The sequence below is a fragment of the Zootoca vivipara genome, chromosome 15 (genome assembly GCF_963506605.1).
Source record: "Zootoca vivipara chromosome 15, rZooViv1.1, whole genome shotgun sequence".
Taxonomy (NCBI): domain Eukaryota; kingdom Metazoa; phylum Chordata; class Lepidosauria; order Squamata; family Lacertidae; genus Zootoca; species Zootoca vivipara.
In genome coordinates this window covers 34,082,318-34,104,688 of record NC_083290.1, presented here as the reverse complement: position 1 = coordinate 34,104,688, position 22,371 = coordinate 34,082,318, and the positions used below count along the sequence as shown (strand labels likewise).

General features: G+C 47.7%; 1 protein-coding gene across 2 annotated transcripts in view; it reads left to right on the top strand.

The window, feature by feature from the left end:
* ROBO4 (roundabout guidance receptor 4) overlaps positions 1-21,763 on the top strand; it is an 89,677-nt gene extending 67,914 nt beyond the window's left edge. For both annotated transcript variants that reach the window (XM_035139647.2, XM_035139646.2), the window contains exons 18-20: positions 4,175-4,578; positions 12,325-12,594; positions 18,324-21,763. In XM_035139647.2, coding sequence (XP_034995538.2) covers positions 4,175-4,578; positions 12,325-12,594; positions 18,324-18,490 — 841 coding nt within the window. In that variant the 3' untranslated portion in view covers positions 18,491-21,763. The remainder of the gene's footprint in view (positions 1-4,174; positions 4,579-12,324; positions 12,595-18,323) is intronic.
* Positions 21,764-22,371: the final 608 nt, after the last annotated feature.

Here is a 22,371-nt window from a genome sequence, read left to right as displayed (position 1 = left end):
CATTCAGAAATAATATCCCGTTGCTGCCAATGAGATACTCCTCCCTCTTCTCTAACACAGCACCTGATATTTATTCTGAGGCGGGAAACCCACGAGAGGATTCCTAACTTGCAGTTAGGCTCTCTGCGTGATAACTCCCCAATCTGGAGGGGCTTTTTGTGCAGTTCATTTCAGGGCTCCAAGAACTGGTGTAGGCAGGACCAGCTGCCTTTGGGTCCCTCTGCCCTATCCTGCTGAGATCCCCTTCATTCTGAAGAGGAGCCCCAACCCAGCATGCCTTAATATGTGGTGGGTTTCACAGAGCAATTTGCCTCTCCCTCCTTTTCATGCTAGGCTGCCGTCTCCGAGGCCTCTGGGCCTTAGGGCAGGATGTGGCCTGACCACAGCTTTTCATGCCAAGTCAGTTGCATTCAGGGCTGACTGCAAAATGTTTTCCAGCCCCCCGGGAAAGGCTCAGAATGGCACTGTGGTTATGGAGCAGGGACAAGAAATCTGCAGTTAAACACACACATACATCTATATACAAACGATATCTAAAGGGTTGAGCACCATAGCCACATGAATGTTCCTCTGGAATGTCACAAGGATCCACCGGCAAGCTGGCAATAAAACCCTCCATCAACAGCTGACAAATCCGCTTTCAGCTGGGATTTTTGAGAGGCATCAGCTCTACTAATGCCTCTCAAAAATCCCAGCTGGAAGTTGACTGTTGGCAGCTTTCAGGGCTGTGCAGTTGTCCCTTCAGGGCAGGACTTTGGGGCAGATGTCCATGGCTCCACTCAGCGGAATGAGTAGGGCAGTCCCTTGAGAGCAGCCAAGACTGGCTTTCCACATTTTGAAGTGAGCAAAGTTGTTCACATGACCACCCACACAGTAAAGGCCAAAATGGTCTTGGAGGCCACAGGAGGTGTCCTTGTGGGCTTCATTAAGCCTGTGGGGAGGAGGTCCTCCCCTAAAGAGCCCTCCCCTCCCAATAACACTATTTAAGGGCAGAGTAAGTGCCCTGCTGGGGCTTGGTGTGTGTGTCATATAGGAATGGGCATTCAGTTCACATTTAAAGATAATAATAATAATAATAATAATAATAATAATAATAATAATAATAATAATTTTATTACTTATACCCCAACCCTTTGGGCAGGCCTCCCGAACCACTCTGGACACCTCCCAACAGAATATTAAAAACATAATAAATCATCAAGCATTAAAAACTTCCCTAAACAGAGCTGCCTTCAAATGTCTTCTAAAAACCAGATAGTTGCTTGTTTCCTTAACATCTGATGGGAGGGCGTCCAACAGGGCGAGCGCCACCACCGAGAAGGCCCTCTGCCTGGTTCCCTGTAACCTCACTTCTCGCAGGGAGGGAACCGCCAGAAGGCCCTCGGCACTGGATCTCAGTGTCTGGGCTGAACAATGGGGGTGGAGACACCCCTTCAGGTATACTGGGCCAAGGCCAGTAACTTGATTCACAGGTAATGGGAGTAACTTAAATCATAGGTAATGTGTACAGAAATGCATGGACCGGAACAAGCTAGCTATAGAAATGTATTCTATGTGGTGGTGGGGACTGCTTTGCAAAACTGCCTATATGAGGCGAAATTGCTGATGAATTTTCATGAAGACTTAAAAATAAATAAATCACAAACTGATGTGGAAAGGTTGAGAACTGAACTTTTAGATTGGAACCAGCCAGAAACCAAAAACGACTGATTTGCCCATCCCAAATGCAGAAGAATTCATCGCAAGGGTAAACAGGGCAACTGCGGAATGTAATAGACCAGGCACGTCCAACAGGTAGATTGTGATCTACCAGTAGATCACTGGATGTCTGTGGTAGATCACTGCGAGATCACCGACACCTCTAAAAAAAGCTCACCCAAAATTTTCCTCCTCCCTAAAAAAAGCTGAACTATGACCTGAAGCCCTAAACAAAAATGGGCCTCCCTCCCTCCTAAAAGAAGCTCAACAAGTTTGACCTAAACCCAAAAACACAGGGCTTCCCTTCCTTAAAAAAAAAATTTCAACAGCTTTGACCTGAACCCCCCTCCCCAAGGGGGTAGATCACTCCCAGTTTTTAACTCTGTGAGTAGATCAGAGTCTCTTGGGAGTTGGCCACCCCTGTAATAGACCGAAGAACAGAAAAGCTGAGCCAGTGGTTGGGTTGGAGTTGACAGAAACAAGCCCATGCCTGGAATAGCATTCGCCTTCTTAAAGAGTTCTTTGCTGAGATTTACCTTGTAATTTAACTGTATCCCTGAAATGAAGTCGCATGAACAAGTTGCTAATTAAATCAAAACCTCTGGATTGCTGGTTTCCTTTTCTGGCTGTCTCAGGCAGAGATGGCAGTTTCAGCTGCCACCCCCCCCAAAAGCTCTTTAAAAGATGAGCAGCATCATTCCACTTCATCCCAAATACCAAAGAGATCCTTGGCAGAGCTCCAGCATGGGCAATTTGCCTCTGTCAGGGATTTTGTGCGGGTTTAGCAAAAAAAATAAAGGAAGGGCACTTAAACGAATAATGTAGGCAGATGGACACGGGTAATACTTGGAGAATTCTGGATGTTGTGGCACTGCCAAAGCTTAAGAAGACCTCAGTTTGGTCATTTCTTGGGTGGGAGGCTGCTGGCAGGACTGGATGCCCCACAGAAACATGCCAAGGAAATGATGAAGGGGTTGGAGCATCCTGAAAAGGTTAGGAAGGGGGTGTTGGGCCATGGGAGCATAGCTGCCAAGTCTCCCATATTCCCTGGGAAATCCCCGTTTTTCCAGATGTCCCCAGCCGAAAAAACGGATTTTTTTGTTTATCCCTGGTTTATTCTGGCGCGGCGGCCATTTTGGAACTGGGTGGAGCATGCTCAGAAGCGACTTTTGATGCTGCTCTGCCCAGTTCCAAAATGGCTGCAGCGCGACTTCTGGTGTGGCGGCCATTTTGGAACTGGCCACAGCAGCATCAAAAGTCACTTCTGAGCATGCTCCACCCAGTTCCAAAATGGCGGCAGCGCTACTTCCGGCCTGCTACTTCCGGTCCGGTCCCTTGTTTCTCAGGCTGAGACTTGGCAGGTATGCATGGGAGATGTCCATTTGGGGTCGCAACTGATGGTGAGTGGTGGAGGGCAGAACCAGAACCAAAAGTGGCAGAGTTTGCAGCATTACAGGACTGTATAGCTCCCCTCTCCCTCTTTGTTTTCCTCTCTCTTTCTCTCTGTACCACCAGCCTTTTGCTGAAATGAGACTGCATGAAATGAGACCTAAGGCCACAGTGGATCGCCAGTTCCCAGAACCTAAAGCATTTGGGGCTTTTTAAAAGTCTATATCAGAGATGGCTCATAGCATCCTTGAACCAAACAGGTGGAAAGGTCCAGTCCAACCTCCCTCAAGTCAGTCCAGAGCTAGAGCATCCCCAAGCAATGGCTATCTGACCTCAGCTTGAAGTCCTCCAGGGAGGGAGAGACCACCAGCCCTCTTAGCAGGGATGGGCAAATCTGTCACCTTTTGCTTCTCTACATTTCTCATTTTTTCCAATCTTCAGTTTAGTTCTCCACATTTCCTGATGCAAATGCACCACTATTTGGGGTGATTTCTGTAATTTGGCATATTTGCTTGCAACTTTGCCTAATATATGCATTTTGTGCAAATAAGTTTCCCCTAATGCAGTGCATTTTTTGGTGTTATTTTATTTTTATTTTTATTTATTCAATTTATACACCGCCCTCTACCTGGAGGTCTCAGGGCGGTCACAAACAAGACCACAACATATAAAATCAAACCAAAACCAATAACTCATAACCCCCCCCCAAAAAAAGACCAACATTATAAAAGGGTGTTGGATGTCAATAAACAAAGGCCTGGTTAAAAAGGAATGTTTTTGCCTGGTGCCTAAAGGTGTATAATGGGGAGAGCATTCCATAGGCGGGGAGCCATTTTCACCGACGTGTGAATTTTTAGGCTCACGGTATTTCAGCGTATGCATTTTTATAGACATTACTTGACTGGAGGTCTGCACAGCAAAATTTGGAGAAGTGTTAATTTCAAAGGACTCTTGTGTTCCAGTTCTTGTACTGTTTAAGAAATGCTAATGTGTATTTAACATCTACTGATGTTGCTGAACCAATGTTGCACATTTCTCCTTGCTGGACATGGTTTTAATTGCCTACTTTTATTGTTTTTCTCCTAAGGCAACAGAGCGACAGCGTTTCTGCTCCTCCGCGGGTCTTCTCTCCACCTCATACCTATGGCTACATCTGTGGTCCGCTGGCCTCTGAGCTGCTAGAGAACAGTGTCGTGGACGACGACCCCAACATGGAGGAGGAAGGTGGCTGCCGTTCCACAAAGTTCTTCCGCAGTTTCTGCTGGACCCCCTCGTCCAGCCTGAGTGAGGACGATGCCTCGCTGGGAGGCTCCCTGCTCAACGGGTGGGGATCTGTTTCGGAGGACAACGGCACCAGCACGCGCTGCAGTCTGGTCAGCTCCACCGATGGCTCCTTCCTTGTTGACGCCAGTTTTGCCCAAGCTCTGGCCGTGGCGGTGGACAGCTTCTGCTTTGGGCTGACCCAGAGGGACATTGACAAGGCGTTGACAGGTAAGAGGTGAAAATGTTCATAGGGGAACAGTTAGGGCCCATAGCTGCCAAGTACCCCGTTTTCCCCGGGAAACCCCCGTTTTTACTTACCTTTTCCCGGTGCTCCCCGGTATCACTTCATCTTTTTTCTCCATTATTTTCTCCTGCCATTTTTTTTCTTTCCAATTTGCCGTTCTATGGGCACCAAAAATGGCCACCGCCGGCTTCAAAAGTCGCATCTACGCATGTCTGGAAGTGCATAGAAGCGACTTCTGGTGTCGGCGGCGGCCATTTTTGGTGCCCATAGATGGGCGGAGCGACACCAGAAGTTGCGTCGACACACTTCCTGACATGTGTACAAGTGACTTTTGAAGCCGGCGGCGGCCATTTTTGGTGCCCATAGAAGGGCAAAGCGACACCGGAAGTTACGTCGACGCAACTTCCGGTGTCACACGGCTGCCGGTCCCGGATTCTGCAGTCCAGGACTTGGAAGGTAAGTTAGGGCCAGAGGCTTGCAAGGGCGATGTGGGGCTGTGCCTCCCTCCCTAAGCCAGGCAGAAACTTCCCAGACTTAGGGAAGGAGGCGGCACGCTTTAATATTTTAATACTCTAATTTACCGGGAACATTTAGGAGACTAGCCTAGTCCCCCTAATCCACTGACTGCATACCACTGCTTCCCTTCCTTGAGCAGACCTTGCAGCAAATAACTGGCGCCCTTCTGCTTATTTATTTGCTTGTAATTTTCAGGCACTGCCTTTCCATAAAAGGTGCCCAATGCATCCGGCACCAGCGGAGTCCATCAACAGAATAAAAATAAAAATGAATTCACAAACGGATAAGCAATATAGGAATCAAACCGGAGGAAAGCAGATTTTAACAAAATGGCAGCTTGTTAAAAATATATAATTAAGGCAGATGGGGAGAGAAAGCTTTATTGAAGAGTGGTCCATTTTTATTGCATTTTGGAGTAATAAGCAAGATAGGAATTATTGGGGTCACTGTAAAACAGAAAGTGAGGTTATGACAAGATAGGAATAGGTGTGAGTGTCTCTCTCTCTCATATATATATATATATATATATATATATATATATATATATATATATATATATATATATATATATATATCCACACATGTGAACACTCACACACACAGAGGGAGAAACTATTTTTTAACGCTCTGTATGGCATTTTAGACAAGTTAGCTCTGGATCCTGGTAGGGTGCAGTTAATCACTAAAAACATATATTTATTCCAAGGACTAAGAAAACAAATTAATTTTTGATAGCAAAATGTTCCAGCTTCCTCCTTCTCCAGCTGCTCTGATGTGAATATAAAGCTAAAGCAAAATATGAGGGCTAGAGGCCATAAAATATTTGTTGGATAGCATCCATTTTATGGAGTATAATTATGTATTAGTTCTACTGATTATATGTATTCAGTCTTATTTGATTCTTTATTTATCTGTACATAAAGAGAATTGTGTGGTTTTGGAGGGGTGTGTGTGTGAGAGGGGAACACACAGCAAAGGCTGCAATCCTGCATCTACCGTCCTATAAGTAAATCTCACTGAACTCAGTGGGACTTACTTCTGAGTAGATATGCATAGGATTGTGCTGTAGTTTAGGGATACAGATTGAAACACAGAGCAAAACGGATCTTTGGTGGAGGACAAATGCTTTTAAAAAGGATATTAATTGTGCCTCATTATGGGGGAAAACAAGTATGCTTCCACCCCTCCTAATTTTTTGGGTGTGTGTGTGTGTTCTCTCTGGTGTTCAGAGGTTTCTGAAATACCCCCCCCCCCTCGCTTTCTTCTGAATCCTGCTCTTATCAGGTGTTTAATGTCACAGAAATGGAGAGTACCAATCAAAATAAGGGCAGGACAAAGAACACCAAGGGTGGTATTCAACTAAGTTTTACTTAGAGCAGATTCCTGGGAATTAAATAACACTACTAAGTTAGACTCTGGGGTTGCGGCGCTCATCTTGCGTTATTGGCCGAGGGAGCCGGCGTACAGTTTCCAGGTCATGTGGCCAGCATGACAAAGCTGCTTCTGGAGAACCAGAGCAGCGCATGGAAACGCCGTTTACCTTCCCGCTGGAGCGGTACCTATTTATCTACTTGCACTTTGATGTGCTTTCGAACTGCTAGGTTGGCAGGAGCTGGGACCGAGTAACGGGAGCTCACCCCGTCGCAGGGATTCGAACTGCCAACCTTCTGATCGGCAAGCCCTAGGCTCAGTGGTTTAACCCACAGATTCATTTCTGTAGGTTTACTCTGAGTAAAATTTAGCTGAATGAGCAACCAGGACTGCATCATTTGCTGGAAACAGTTTGCGCAGGTTCCCCTTTTACACCTATTTTTATATCTTTGCTAAATTTGCATTGTATGCATATGAATATTTATTTAACACCGTTTTCTTTTGCCCTCTTTCATACCCTCCAACATTTCTCTGATGAAAACAGGGACATCTTATTCAATAATAATACAGTGGTGCCTCGCAAGACAAATTTAATTCGTTCCGTGAGTCAATTTGCTTTGCGAAAAATTCATCTTGCGAATCACAGTTTCCCATAGGAATGCAATGAAATTTCTTTTTTTGCCCATAGGAACCCATTAATTAAATTTCAATGCATTCCTATGGGAAACCGTGATTCGCAAGATGAATTTTTCACAAAATGAATTCGTTTTGCGAGTCACCATCAGATCGCAAGATGCATTCGTCTTGCGAAAAATTCGTCTTGCAGGACATTCATCTTGCGACGTACCACTGTAGTAGTAGTAGTAATAATAATAATAATAATAATAATAATACAGTTGTACCTTGGTTCTCAAACGTAATCCGTTCCAGAAGTCTGTTCAAACCAAGGTGCAGCTTCTGATTGCCTGCAGGAGCTTCCTGCACTCAATCGGAAGCCGCGGAAGCTGCACCGGATGTTCGGGTTCCAAAGAACATTCGAAAACCAGAACATTTCTGGGTTTTCGGCATTCAGGAGCCAAAACGTACAAGTACCAAGGCGTTCGAGAACCAAGGTACAACTATAGTAATAATAATATTTATACCCCACCCATCTGACTGGGTTGTTACATAATAAAACATTAAACAGTTTTTAAAAACATTCCTGTACAGGGATGCCTTCAGATGTCTTCTAAATGTTGTATAGTTACTTTTCTCCTTGGCTCAGAGATCACATCATACCTTCCAACATTTATCTGGTGAAAATGGGGGCGTCCTAAGGGAAAGTGGGACATTCTGGGATCATATCACAAACTGAGAGGGCTTCTGTAAATGCGGGACTGTCCCTGGAAAATAGGGACACTTGGGGGGTCTGCTCTTTGCTTCTGAGATGCATTCCCTCTTTTGGGGTGTTGCAACCAACCTAGAGAGCCCCCCCCCGGCTTTGCCCAGCCAGCTGACAGCCAGCTCTACAAGTGTGAGTGAGCAGAGCCACGCCCTCCCTGGAGACACCCTCTGGGACCGTGGAGTTCAGTTGCACGCAGGGTGTGATCCAGCCTTTCCGGTGCAGCTGACAGCCCCATTGATTTATTCGGTATCTCCTGCTCAGGTTGTGGGCCCTTCCATTCAATCTCTGTTCCTCATAATAAGGCAGACGGCCAGGGAAGTGCGGGTTGATTTATTGCGGCAGTAATTCTCCCTTGCCATTAGAACGAGGCTTTTGTTTCAAGTTCTTCTCCCTGTATTGCAAACTTTGAGGGCCGTAAATGACAAGATTGATGGAGCATGCGAAAAAGAAGGGAGGCCAGGGAAGGCAGAAGGGAGAAAGAGCTTCCGGGCACAAATATGCTGAAAATCCCTGAGCGACTGGCCAGGAGGCAGCTCCCATTCACCTTCCCCTCAAAGGCAGAGGGAGGATTGGTTTCGCTCCTTCCTAACTGATGCCTTTGAAACTCTTCCTGCCTTTGTCCCCACCCCCACCCCATGCAGGCCTCAATTGTGAGGTCAGGTAAGGCTTAGTGTGCTTGACCTTGGACTCAGCTACACAGCTGCAACTAAAATGTTTTAAATGTGCTGCAAAATGCAATATGCAAATGTGGCACTAGATGGCGACAGTGAGCTATGCAAAATTCAATGGATTTTTCAAAACGTTTTGAAATAAAGCAATCTCACAGCATTTTTTAAAAATAATATGTGTGTAGATTCCACCCCATACGTGCCTTTTGGCACGTCTGCATTTGGCATCGCAGCACAATCCATTCCAAGCCAGTTGGGAGACTGGCAACAGCAGGGGAGTTGTTAGGGGGTTGACCCAGGGTGGGGCGGGGAGCAAACCCCAAGTATTTCCTGGCAAGCCTCGGTTCTCCCGCCCCCTTCTCCCTCAACCCATATTTAAAAAATATAATTTAAAAATTAAATTAAAATTGTTAAATATATATGTGATTAAGACATAAAAACAAAACTTTTGCTTACAATGAACGGCAAAGTGCAGGGCCAATATGAGACCCCAGCCACAGATTCTGTGGATTTAGGCTTCCTGGATATTGTGTATCATAAGGTAGTGATATCATCATCACCACCACCATCATCAGTAACATTTCTTACTCCTCCATCTCCATAAGATCCCAGGACAGTGACACAACAGTATAAAAATTCAAAATTAAAAAGTGCACATTTAAAGCTCATGGCTTCACCCAAAGAATTCAGGGAACTGTGGTTTTCCCCTCTCACAGAGATGCAAATTCCCAGCACCCTTAACAAACTACTGGGATTCTTTGGGAGAAGTTCTATGCTTTAAATGTGCACTGGATATGCTTTAAATGTTCAGTGCAGATCTGTCCAAAGATAGGCTGTCTGCGCTTCCAACAGCTGAGTCCCTTCTGCTTACTGGGAGGGAGAAGGTCAGCATGGGGGCAAATGCTCTTACTAAATTAGCTCTCCCAGTGCTTTTGCACTGCACTGACTTCTCTACTGCCTTGCCTCTCCCCATTTCCTCTCTTATAAGCAGCAGTGACTCAGATGTTGGGAGGACAGGTGAGCATTGCTGTCCACTGCTGGGAGTTTCTTCGGCTATTGAGTGGTAGCTGGAGCCTTGTAAGTACCGGTACATGCAGTTGCTGGGCAAAGAAGGAAAAAAATAAGTGTGTATTTGCATGTGCATGTCTGTGCGTGAATGTTGGATGTTGGACTTGTTTTCGTTGTAAAATGCACATGCACAGCAAGTTGTGCCAATAGATTATGGGCCCCATCTGCATACAAGGCATTCAGATAATCCTATCAGCGGCCCATAGCTCAGAGTAAGCCCTTTCAGCAAGATCCAGAGTTTGTTTTCACCCCTGCAAAATTCAGCCAAAATTTGCACCAATGCATATAAATCAGCATATGCCTGTTTTATGCAGATTTGTATACCTGTGTCTTTGTAATGCCCCTGAACAGCTTCATGTCTGAGAGGGAAAGAAAGTTCTCTCTTTCTTTACAGCAGGTATAATTTTGTAAACCTCTATCGTACCCTTTGCCCCGACTCACTGTAGGCTGGAATCCTATACACATTTACATGGGAATAATTTCCAGAGGACCCCTATAGAATCGACTTCTGAGTAGATATGCCTAGGATTCCATTGCTTGTCTTTTTTTTAATCTTAGGAGCCACCCAAAAGCCTGTTTGTTTTATTACTCATTTGTTTATACAAATTATATACAGCTTAATCTAAAAAAGAAATCTGTAAGTCATTCTCATGGTCCAGACCCTGGATCATTTTAATTTCCCTTTTCCTGCTTAGACCTGGCTTCATCATAACACACATACCCTACAAGGAAAAAAAGGGGGGGAGCAAACTTCTAAAGGAACATATTCAACAATCTTGCACAGGTTGCAAACCCTTGAACGCTCCTAAACCGCCTTGTCAAAGGCACAGTCAGGGGGAATAAAATGATTTATTGCCCCACCATTTCATCACATATTTGTAGGTGCAAAAGAGGGGATTGGAAATTGCATTAGGGATTCCAAGAGAATGTGGAGAGTTATTCCCAATTTTATTAATGCAAAACCCTGAAATGTGGTGTCGTTGCTTTTGCCTGTAGCATTAACACGCCTCCCCCCACACACACTTTCTGTAACACCTCTGGTGTTTTCCCTTCTCTGCACTCCCAACAACCTGCTGTGGACTTGTCTGAGCGATACTAAGGGACAGGGCAACTGAATCTGGTTGCTATCATGTCATTATTTTCGCAGTTCAATGGGATCCCCTGGAAGTGGTTCTGGACATAGGGCAGGGATAGAGCATTTGCTTTGCATGTAGGTGGTTCCAGATTCAGTCACTGACATTTCCAGGTACGACTGGGTGAGAGCCCTGCCTGACATCCTGGACAGACACTGTAAGCCAGGGGTGTCAAACTCAAATTCATCGGGGGCCGCATCAGCAGTTTGGTCACCCTCAAAGGGCCGGTTGTATCTGTAGGACTATGTGTCCACTCTTTATTATCATAAATTATTGTCACTGCATTCAATTATTACTGTTTTTTGTAATAATGTAAGTAATAACTAGCTCTGAAAGCAGAAACATAGTCAGAATAATGGCAAGTAGATATTCAAATGTACAATTATTGTACAATTTATTGAAAAATGATTTTTGGTAACTGCACTGGGTGGTGGAGGCTCGCTAGGGTTTCATGCAGGACCTTTGCAGAGCTACTAGTACCTGGAGAAGCTGGGGTCCTTCTGCATGCAGGACAAATGTTCTGCCAGTGAGCCACCACCCTTCACCAAAGGGACTAGCTGAGGTTGACTCACTGAAGCTGCTCTCCTGGTTCCAGGGTTTAAGGGCCAGAAGTATAAAGCAGCATCCTATGTTTCTGAGGAGAGGGAGAGGGAGAGGGAGAGGGAGAGGGAGAGGGAGAGGAGGGGAGGAAGGAAGGAAGGAAGGAAGGAAGGAAGGAAGGAAGGAAGGAAGGAAGAAGGGAGTGGGAGGGAGAGAGGAAGGAAGGAAGGAAGGAAAGAGGGGAGAGAAAGAAGAGTAGGAAATAAGGAAGAGAATAAAGAAGGAAAGAAAAAGAAAGAGGGAGAGAAGACAGAAAGGGAGAAAGAAGGAAGGAAGTAGAGGGAAAGAAAGAATAAGAATGAGGGAGAGGAAGAAAGTTGGGAAGGACGGAAGGAAGGAAGAAAGGAAGGAAGGAAGGAAGGAAGGGAGAAAGAAAGAAAAGAGGGAGCAGGAGGGAGAGAGGAAGGAAAGAGGTGAGAGAAAGAAGAGTAGGAAAGAAGGAATAAAGAAGGAAAGAAAAAGAAAGAGGGAGAGAAGACAGAGATAAAGAAGGAAGGAAGGAGAGGGAAAGAAAAAATAAGAATGAGAGAGAGGAAGAAAGAAAGGGAAGGGGGGGTCGCCGCCTTGATTCAGCGCCAGAAAAGAGCGCGAAGGGACCCAGGGGCAAAAAGCATTTCCCCGGCCCCAGCTGTTTGTCGGCGCTTTGTTGGCGCGGCGCTTCAGCAGCAAGGTCCCACTGCTGGGTCCCGATGGCTGGGGCGCTCGGCGGGCCACATGACGAGGTCTGGCGGGCCGGATTTGGCCCCCGGGCCTTGTGTTTGACACCCGTGCTGTAAGCGCTGCAATAAATCAGAAGGTGGTGGACTCTCCTTCATTGGAGGTTTCCAACCAGAGGTTGGAGGGCCATCTGCCAGGGAATCTTTAGCAAAGGGGTTGTACTTAGTTGACCCTTGGAGGTCCCTTCCTGCTCTGAGATTGTGGTTGGTCTTTATATGAAATCACTGCTTCCCCTGAGTGGGTGGTGACCTGCCTGCTCTTCTCCCCTTGCAGACATTTTGCCTTCAGCACCCCCTCTCAATGGACTCCTGCAACCGCACGCTTCCTTGGAGAGCTCAGAGGAAACTCAGCAGAAGCCTCCCGGATCGCAGCTCCTTCCTGCGTGGGAGTGGAGCACAGATTGGGTGGATGAGATGGAAGCCAAGTATCCGCAGCAGGCTGAGAACTGGAACGCCATCCCGGAGTTGGGAAAGGGAAAGGCGGCGGCAGTAGCGGCACTGGGAGAAACCCAGCCACACACTTCTGCCTTGCAGGGGATAAAGGGCAAGTGGGTTTTTTTGCATGTTCTTAATACCTGCATGTGGATCAGATGTGGGGTCCAGGGGCAAAAGAGGACTGGGCTCTCTGCACCTTTAACAGTTGCATGGAAGAATATATTTCACTAGATGCTGCTTGCATGACAAGCTGCACCTCCCAAGGTGACCCTCTCGTACACAGGTACCAAAGCAGGCTGAGGGACGTCTGTCCTCCTGCAAGGGATGTTTTCCAGAACCCAAGGTAGAAATGCAGCTGGATCAAATAAATTCCAGCAACGCCTGAAGCCAAGCTGGTGCCCAATGTAATGCTCTGCTTTCCTTTGGACCACATCAGTGAGGCTGGGGTGTGTGTGTGTCTCATCATCTGGGCAGCCCAGGACCTCCATACTCTCTGTGCATGCTTGCTCCCCAGGGAGGTCACTTCAGTCTTGCTAATACAGCGGTTTGGCTTCATCCCCTCCATTGTCTATCAAGACAGATGCCAACAACTACAATGAATGGGGGGGGGTGATCCCTGCACTGTGGTCTAAACCACTGAGCCTCTTGGGCTTGCCAATCAGAAGGTCAGCACCACGACGGGATGAGCTCCCGTTGCTCGGTCCCAGCTCCTGCCAACCTAGCAGTTCGAAAGCACGCCAGTGCAAGTAGATAAATAGGTACCACTCTGGCGGGAGGGTAAACGGCATTTCCGTGTGTTGCTCTGGTTTCGCCAGAAGCGGCTTAGTCATAATGGCCACATGACCTGGAAAAACTGCGGACAAACGTCGGCTCCCTTAGCCAGTAAAGCGAGATGAGTGCCACAACCCCAGAATCATCTGCGACTGGACTTAACTGTCAGGGGTCCTTTACTTTTACCTTTACCCTGCAAAAAGCCAGCTTATACACCAGCTGATGCGCAGGGAGATTAATCCTCCTTGGTCACTATCTTCCCCCCACCCACACAGGCCAATTTTAACAGGTGGGTGGATCAACCCACCTGTAAATCACCTGACATCGTTATGACATTGGATGAGTGACAGGTGGGCTGTCCCCCACACCTGTTGGGCCTTTGGGATGACAGGAGATAAAGATCTGGCCCACTGGGCCAAAATTGCTCCCCACCCCTCTACTAAAGCTACAGATGTCCTTTCCCCTTTTGCATCTGGCTAGCCTGGGAACAGGCCCAGCATCCAGATGTGGAATTGTTGGGCAGCTGCAGGGTCCCGGTAACCTACTCCCATCACCCCTGACCACTGGCTGTGCTGGTTGGAGCTGAAGAGATTTGGAGGCTGACAACATCTGGAGGGCAAAACCTGCCCCCCCCCCGGTCTCCATCCCTTCTTAGAGCGATCTTACATTGAGAGCATTCGGAGCACTGCTGCCACCACAGTTCATAAATTTTCTGTGTTCTGCTTGGTTGTGCCAGAGGCTTGACTCCCAACTGGGAATTGTTCATCTAAGGAGATCCCAATCCATCAAGTCAAGCTGACAGGGTGGGGAGGTGGACTTTGCCCTCTGGACCCTCAATAATGTTATTTGCACCCTAAAAGTCCTGACCTTCTGGAACTGAGCTGATGGAAGTCATGCGGCAAGAAATTCAAGCTAAATAGGGAGGGCATTGTCATCTGGTTTGCTGGGGACAATAAACAGCAAGAAAAATGAATGGTTCTCCTGATTTGCAGCAGCCTTGTCTGTACGTTGCAAACAGGACATACGTAACTCTCTTGCCCGGGGTTGGCTAGCCTTTGGACACAAGAGATTCCTTTGCACTTACGAGTTGGGTAGATTAAACAGCCAGGATAGCAGGGAGCTTTTCAACCCCTGGCAGCGCTGTGACTTGGTAAATCGCCACACCTGCCAAAATGTCCTTGCCTTCCTCAGCTACTCAAGATACACAGTCTGTGTTAATTGCAAGAGCTCACCCTGCCTGACCCAGATCTGAGATGTTGCTCTGCGGGCCAACATAAGAGCATCACACATGGCGATTTGGGCCATTGCAACTCCTGTACTTCAGCAAATTTGTTGCTTGTTTTGCTGAAAGTCACTTGCTTTTGAAGGAATAGGGTGACCCTCCCCCATTCAGCTGCCTATGTGGCTTCTCTCTTTTTGGGTAGGTGTGTCTTATAAATTGCCGGAGGTGCAGTGAATTGGGGCCAGCGTCTGCAGCCCACGACTGCTCCATGGTGGGGGGGGGGCACAGAGAAGACCTATTGATTTCCAATGCTCTGACTGACTGATGGCCTCCCACACCTTTGCGCCTCAGCGAGCAAAGAAGAGAGATTCAATTAGTGATGGAAGTATCCCATGCACCTTGCCCCCCCTGCCATATCCACTTTGGATCAGAGCCTCACACGGGAGAAAAAGATGATCACATTCTGGCACTCTGCAGCCTCACTCCCCAAGATAGGTCTGAGCAATGCCTCTTGTGGATCATAGCAAGCATCCATCAAAGGCATTCAGGGGTCGGAAGGCAGATGCAAAAGAGGGCAGGGCAGGGCTGCTCCTGCATCTTCAAGAGTTGTGTTGTAGAGGGAAGGCGGATGAGGCTCATAGCTCAGTCCTGCAGCACCTGCCTTGCATGCCGAAGGTCCCAGATTTAATCCCTGGCATCTCCAGGTAGGGCTGGGAGAGAGGCCTGCCTGAAACCAGCCAGGATAGACAACATTGAGCAAGAGAGGGCAATTGGTCTGCCTCAATCTAAGGCAGCTTCCCATATTCCTATGATAGGAATCTGCTGTACCTTTAATTAGCATGGCCTGTTGGAAACTCCTGCACCTTTAATAATCAAGCCAAATAGGGGAGTTGAGCAGATGACAAGCTACATCTGCAGAAACTCCCTCTTCTGCATAACTTTTAAAATGGCAGGAGTCCTGTCCTCGTTTTTGTTTGTTTGTTTCCAGCAGACCATTGATATTCAGAGTTCACTGAGCCTCTCTTGCATCCTTGAAGGCGAACAGAGAATAGTTGGATCATCAATAGAGAGCACGTGTCATATTACAAACTAAGTCACAGACCGTGATCTATGTACTCTGGCAAGAAGGCCGAGACCTGCAGTGATACGTAATGACAGTGCAGGTGCTATATTGTTCCGCCTTTGTTCTTGGCAGTCTATACCACCGCAGGAGATCAGCCACTCATCAGAGGCAGCTGCCAATTAAGGCCAGGTTGGACAACCTCTGGCTCTCCAGCAACATCTGGAGGGACAATGCCAGTGGTTTTTCAGCTAGTGTGCTGTGGCACCCTGGGGTGCCTTGAATGATGGACAGGGGTGCCATGGGCCTGGCCTCTGTCCCTCTTTCCTTTCCTCTGATGGATTGTACAGCTGTTTGTTGCAGCAGCCCTGGTGATAAGCTCCCCCAGAGAATGGTGCTTCTGGGGCTGGCCAGGGGGTGCTGGTTGCCAGGAGCTGAGGCTGCCTTGGAGTAAGCAAGCAAGTGGGTGAGGGAGTCAAGCCAGCCAGTACACCAGCCCTTGCTGTTGGGAATGGAAATACTAGTGGGAAGTTGGGCAGACAGGCAGGCAGGCACCATGCTGGCCTTTCTTGTGCTTGCTGTGTGCAAGGCCTGCCTGGGAGCTGAGTGCCCAGTGCTCCAACATGCAGGCCCGGCAGCGCCTGCTGGCCTCATGTTCATCTTGGGCCAGTCTCAGTTGCGCCACTATGGCTGGGAGCTTCCCCTGTGGGGCAGTGTGAGGAGGCAGCTCTCCTTGGGGCAAAGGGGACAGCTCAGAGACTGGGGGCAGCAGCAGCGGCTGCCCAGAGACCCAAGGAGAGGGAGAGGAGAGGAGGCTGAGGGAACACTCCCCCAGGGAGGGTGTTTGAAACACCGCAGGGGTGCCACAGAAAAAAATGTAGTTGGTCAAGGGAGTTGCGGGCTCAAAATGTTGAAAAACTCTGGACAATGCAATCAGTATTAGTGCCCATGGGCTCTGGCATGCACATGCTTAAACAGATGTTGACACATGTTTGTAGCTGCCCTCATTAACTGCCACTCTCTGGGTTGTCCTTACCCCACTCCCTGCAAGCCTTCAGGCCCTGCAGTTCAGTCCTGAGTTCCATACCCAGCTGCACCACTGCCAAGAGGACCAGATGAAATAGTGTCCCCTTAGGTGCAGAAACAGACATTTTGCATGGGGGAAGGAGTTCTGTTGAGGGGCCATAGCTTGGTTGAAGAGCATCTGCTCTTCATGTAGATCAGGGGTGGCCAACTCCAAAGAGACTGCAATCTACTCATAGAGTTAAAAACTGGCAGTGATCTACCCCCTTTGGGGGGGGGGGTTCAGCTCAAAGTTGTTAAGCTTTTTTAGGGAGGAGGAAAGCCCCGTTTTTTAGGGGTTCAGGTCAAAGTTGTTGAGATTTTTTAGGAAGGAGGAAGGCCCATTTTAGGGGTTCAGGTCAGAGCTGTTGAGCTTTCCTGAGGTGGGAGGAAAGCCCTCTTTTTGGGGGGGTGAAAGGCTAAAATGTTGAGCATGTTTTAGGGGAGCCAAAGTTGTTGAGCTTCTTTGGGGGGGCAGTGATCTACCACAGACGTCCAGTGATCTACCGGTAGATCACGATCTACCTGTTGGACGTGCCTGATGTAGATGGTCCCAGTTCAATCTCTGGCATCTCCAGTTAGGCAGAGGCGGAGCTAGCTGCTCTGGCACCCGGAACGACGCACATGCTGTGCACCCGGGGGTGGGGCTAGCCGCCCGCAGTGAGTGGCAAGCGCCCCAGGGGGGTGCCACCCTCAGCAAGTGGTGAGCACCCCGGAGGCAGCATGGCAATGTCACCCCCCTCAGGGATGACACCTGGGGCAGACCGCCCCCACCGCACCCCTCCTTCCTCTGCCACTGCAGTTAGGACTGGGACAGATCCCCCTCTGGAGTGCCCTGCCAGTCAATGTAGACCAGGCATCCCCAAACTTAGGCCCTCCAGATGTTTTGGACTACAATTCCCATCTTCCCCAACCACTGGTCCTGTTAGCTAGGGATCATGGGAGTTGTAGGCCAAAACATCTGGAGGGCCGCAGTTTGGGGATGCCTGATGTAGACAATATGGTGCTAGGTGAACCAATTCTGCCTGTCAGTTTCCTAAGCTAATAGGCTCTTACTGAGATTATTCAGAAATTTGTTGGGGTTCACAGAAGACAGAGGAGGAATGAAACAGAGACTTCTCAGTAGAAGTTGTTTGAATAATGAGCTATTTCCGTGGAGTTAGCCCTTGAGTTGTCAACTTTTTCTGTTTTGCTGCTCCTGCTCCTATGCTTTTAACAACTCACAGGCCATACTGCAGTTTAGATTTGTTTTTTTATCTGACACGGAGAAAAAAACTTCATAAGTTGTTGTTAAATGCAAAGATGCAAGCCCCCCCCCCCCAAATGCTTATACCAGTCAAAAGGCAGCAAGCTCTTTATCTGGACAATGTCTGTTTGTTCCATTGTTTGGATATATATATATTTGCTTCTTTTCAGGGATGTGGGGGGGAAAGAGATGGTTCGCCTAGGCTATGCTGAGCAAAAGCCCTGCCGTAGGAAAAGTGCCTTTGTTTGCGCCAGAGGGAGGCCTGTCGGGCACACGCTTTTGACCGGCTCCAGTATGTGCACACAGGATTTTTCCCTTGGTTGTCAAAGCAACGGCTTCTGACTTTGCCCAAATCTTCTGTGCCCCTGCCTGGTGTGTCAGTATTGCCTGGAACAATATCCTTTTTTGTGCTTGGGCTGCAACCCCTCCTGCCTCTTCCCCAAAGGACAGTAATAGCAACAGACTGTTTCTTTTCAGGTGCCTGCATGTCTGACTCAAGCAGCTATCCAGACAGAGAAGCTGGGGCCATCAAGGCTCCTCTGACAGCCACCCAGGACTCTGGGTCAGGATCCTTTGCCATTCCCAAGAGAGGAGAGGAACCGCTTGTGGAAAAGCTCGCCATGCCAAACAAAGGGGGTCGCTGAGACACCCAGAGAGCACATCTGAGTGTGGGGACAAAGGTGCCTTGAAACAGATCAAGGCAGGCCCCTCCTTCACTTCTTTGGAAAAGGGTCTGCCAGGATCAGAGAAGGATGGGGAAGACGTTCAATTCAGTTTGCATTGAGAGGCGGATCAATCAAATTCACACTTTTCAAAATGATAGACAGACATCCTTTGAAATCTGACCTTGTCCAGATTTTGCAATGCACTTCTCCAATCAATGTTTACAAAACACGGCCAGATTATGGGAGGGGGTGCATAAAAAGGAATACATTAGCGAAAATAACATACCCCCCAAAAAAGAATTATATTAGGGGAAATTGCTTGCAAAAAAATATGTACGTTAGTTAAAACTGCCATTTCGAAAAGTGTTTATTAGGAGAAATTCATATGTTGGTGAATTTTCACGAGGATTTGCAAATCGCTGGAGAAATGTGGAGAACAGAATTTAAGACCGGAAGAAATGAGGAACCGAGGGAACCAAAATTGACAGCTCCTTCATTCCCTAGCTCCGATCAACATCTCTTCTTGGCCAGTAGATTTCACCAATCTTGGCTTTTGTCAACAAGTCCAAGCTTATATCTATTTGTAAGCTCTCCTGGGAAGGAGGATTTCCATGGAAGTTCCTTGAGAGTCCTTGAGCCAGTTCTGCCTGCATGCTGTCCACCTTTGCAAAATTTCAGAAAGTCTCTTCTCATTCCAGCATCTCACAGGGGGAGACAAACCCCTGTCTGAAACCCTGGACTGATGACAGCACTGAGTTCGAGGGATCAATGGCCTGATTCTGTGTAACCTCCTCTTCCCACCTCCGCCATAGCATTGTTTGTAATACTGTATATGTGGAAGCAGGAACCTGCCCATATCGTGTTCGCAATTTTTTAGCTTTGAGACTAGTTTGGACTATTGAGCATCATGCAGCCCTGTGCAAACTTAAGTGGGAGTAAGCCTCATGGAAAACAGCGAGACTTCCTTCTGAGTAAAGTGGTGCAATTGCATAATTTTAGACTGTGTTCTTAACACCCCTCCCCTCTTTAGACAGCAATATATATTACTTAACTTAAAAATGTGGTAAGCCAGCATGTAGGATTGATGCACTTAGGAGCATAGCTGCCAAGTTATCCCTTTTTTAAAGGGATTTTCCCTTATGCTGAATAGGCTTCCTCGCGAGAAAAGGGAAAACTTGGCAGCTATGCTTAGGAGCCTTCCTGCTCCTGCAGCTGAATGGATCCCTGGACATCTGCCCCCAAAGTCCTACCTGGATGGCACCACTGAGCTGAATGTATTTAGCTTTGCAACAGGAAAACCTTCACCTGCTGATTCTTGCATATTAAATGGACTATAAAGGGAGAAGAGCAAAGCCAGACCAGTGTTTTCTTCTTCTCCTTCTTCTCCTGGCCATATTGGCAACTCTTCAGAAGTCTGATCATCGCAGGAGCCTCTGAGGTGGAGATCAGTGTCAGGATAATGAAGAAAAACCCTCTGGGCCTTTTCATCATTGGCTTCTCTCCCAGGATCCATCAGCCTCTGCCACCATCTGGGTTGCTGACTTGCAAGGACATTTCTACGGGGGAGGGGGGCACTTTTTCTAATCTCCTACTTAACTATTGATCGCCAATGCTGTGGATTTTTAAAGTTTGGACTGAGGTCCCCAACACCATCGTCCCCATGCAGCCTGTGGTGGTTTCTTAGAGAGAGAGAGAGAGAAAGAAAGAAAGAAAGAAAGGAAGGAAGGAAGGAAGGAAGGAAGGAAGGAAGGAAGGAAGGAAGGAAGGAAGGATCTTCAAAGTGGAGAAAATAGCAACTTGGTAATCATTTTCAACTTGGGCAGCCCTTTGTTGCTTTCTCTGTTTTTACCTTTTTGCAGGAGAACTTTTTACGTCGCTGCAAACATTTTCTTCCTTTTGAATGTCTACTAATTGTGCTTGATGTGGCGCATCTACTAACTTTTTCATGTGTGTGTGGCCTTACTGTGTAAATAAACTGAAACGTTTCCAAAAGGTGCAATCCATTTCGAAGCGTCACAGTGTTTCAAAGAGGCCATAATATGTGCCAGTTGTTTCCTTCTGTACATCCTTTACCTAAGAGGTATTTACAACTGACCAGGTTGGGGGTGAGGGAAAGGTGGGGAGAAGCTGGTTCAGGGCAAGTCATCCCCAGAGGATGTGGGTGTCCATTTCCCAGACCATCCAACTGATAGAATTCGGCAAGGAGTGTACCTGAAGACATGGTAGCTACGTAGAGGGGCTGGATGCCCCAGGTACAGAGGCCAAATGCAGCTTTCTGTCTGGTCCTTAGACTTCCCCCCAGGCCACACTTCTCCCCAGTCCTACTTTGCCAGACTAGAAAGTGTCCTTCAACTCTGCCTCTTGCATGCATGCATGTGTGCGTGTGTGTGTGTGTGTGGACACACAGAAAGAGAGAGACCAAATATATCACCTAGTATGTCACTAAATGGATATGCACATTTTCTTTTATTTTACTATTTTACCGCCCTTCATCATAAGATCTCAGAATAAAATACAGGATAAAAACATGAAAATAAATAAAAACAAATCAGCAAAACAATAACCCTCACTTCCCACAAACACATTTATTTAAAAGGCTGTATAATATTAGTCAGTCAAAGGCCTGGTGGAAGAGGAACATTCAAAAGCTGAAGATGATTTGGAAACTTCGGCTAGTGCAGAATTCAGCAGCCAGGTTGCTCACTGGGGCAGGGCAGGTTGAGCATATTAAAACAATCCTGGTGCGACTGCACTGGCTACCAATTAGATTCTGGGCCCAATTGAAGATGCTGGTTTTGACCTATAAAGCCTTAATTGGCTCAGGACCGTAATACCTCAAGGACCGCCTCTTTCCATATGAACCTACCCAGACCCTGAGATCATCTTCTGAGGCCCTTCTTCGTGTGCCTCCTCCTTGAGAGGTCAAGAGGGTGGCAACACTAGAACAGGTCTTCTCTGCAGTGGCTCCCCCTCTGTGGAATGCTCTCCCCAGGAAAGTTTGCCAGGTGCCTTCATTATACACCTGTAGACGCCAGGCAAAAACATTTCTTTTTAACCAGGCTTTGGTTGTTTTGATTGACATCCTAAGTTAAAACGTGTGGTTTTTTGGGGGGGGTGTTTTTGGGTTGTTGTTTTTTTATTTTTTATTTTGTCGTTTTATATTTTGATTTTCTTCTGTGAACTGCCCTGAGACCTCTGGGTATAGGGCAGTATATGAATAATAATAATAATAATAATAATAATAATAATAATAATAATAGGTAAAAGGTAAAGGTAAAAGACCCCTGGACATTTAAGTCCAGTCAAGGGCGACTATGGAGTTGCAGCGATCATCTCACTTTCAGGCCAAGGGAGCCAGCGTTTGTTCACAGACAGCTTTCAGGGTCATGTGGCAAGCATGACTAAACCGCTTCTGGCGCAATGGAACACTGTGACGGAAAGCAGAGCACACAGAAACACCATTTACCTTCCCGCTGCAGCAGTACCTATTTATCTTCTCAGGCCCATCTTAACCACATCGAGCGCCGTGGCGCAAAGGCCCCTCCACCGCCGCCCCCCCCAACTCACCACGGACGCAGAGGAGGGACATGGCATGGGCGGGCCAGGTGCTGAGGGTGGGCCGGGCTGCCTGGTTGTCCTCCGGGGCGCTGGCACTGCCTCCTCCTACGCAGAGGCCTCTGCTGGGGGGCGGGCGGTGCTGTGCAGTGCCAGGCCTCTTGTCCTCCTCATGCCCCCAACCCGGCCCGCCAGGCTGAGGCTGGGACTCGAACCCGCGGCGGGAGGGAGGCAAGGAGCAGGGCGAGCGGGAGGACGACTGGGCTGTCTGGCGGGCACAGTGCAGCTGCTGCGGGTGCAGCGCG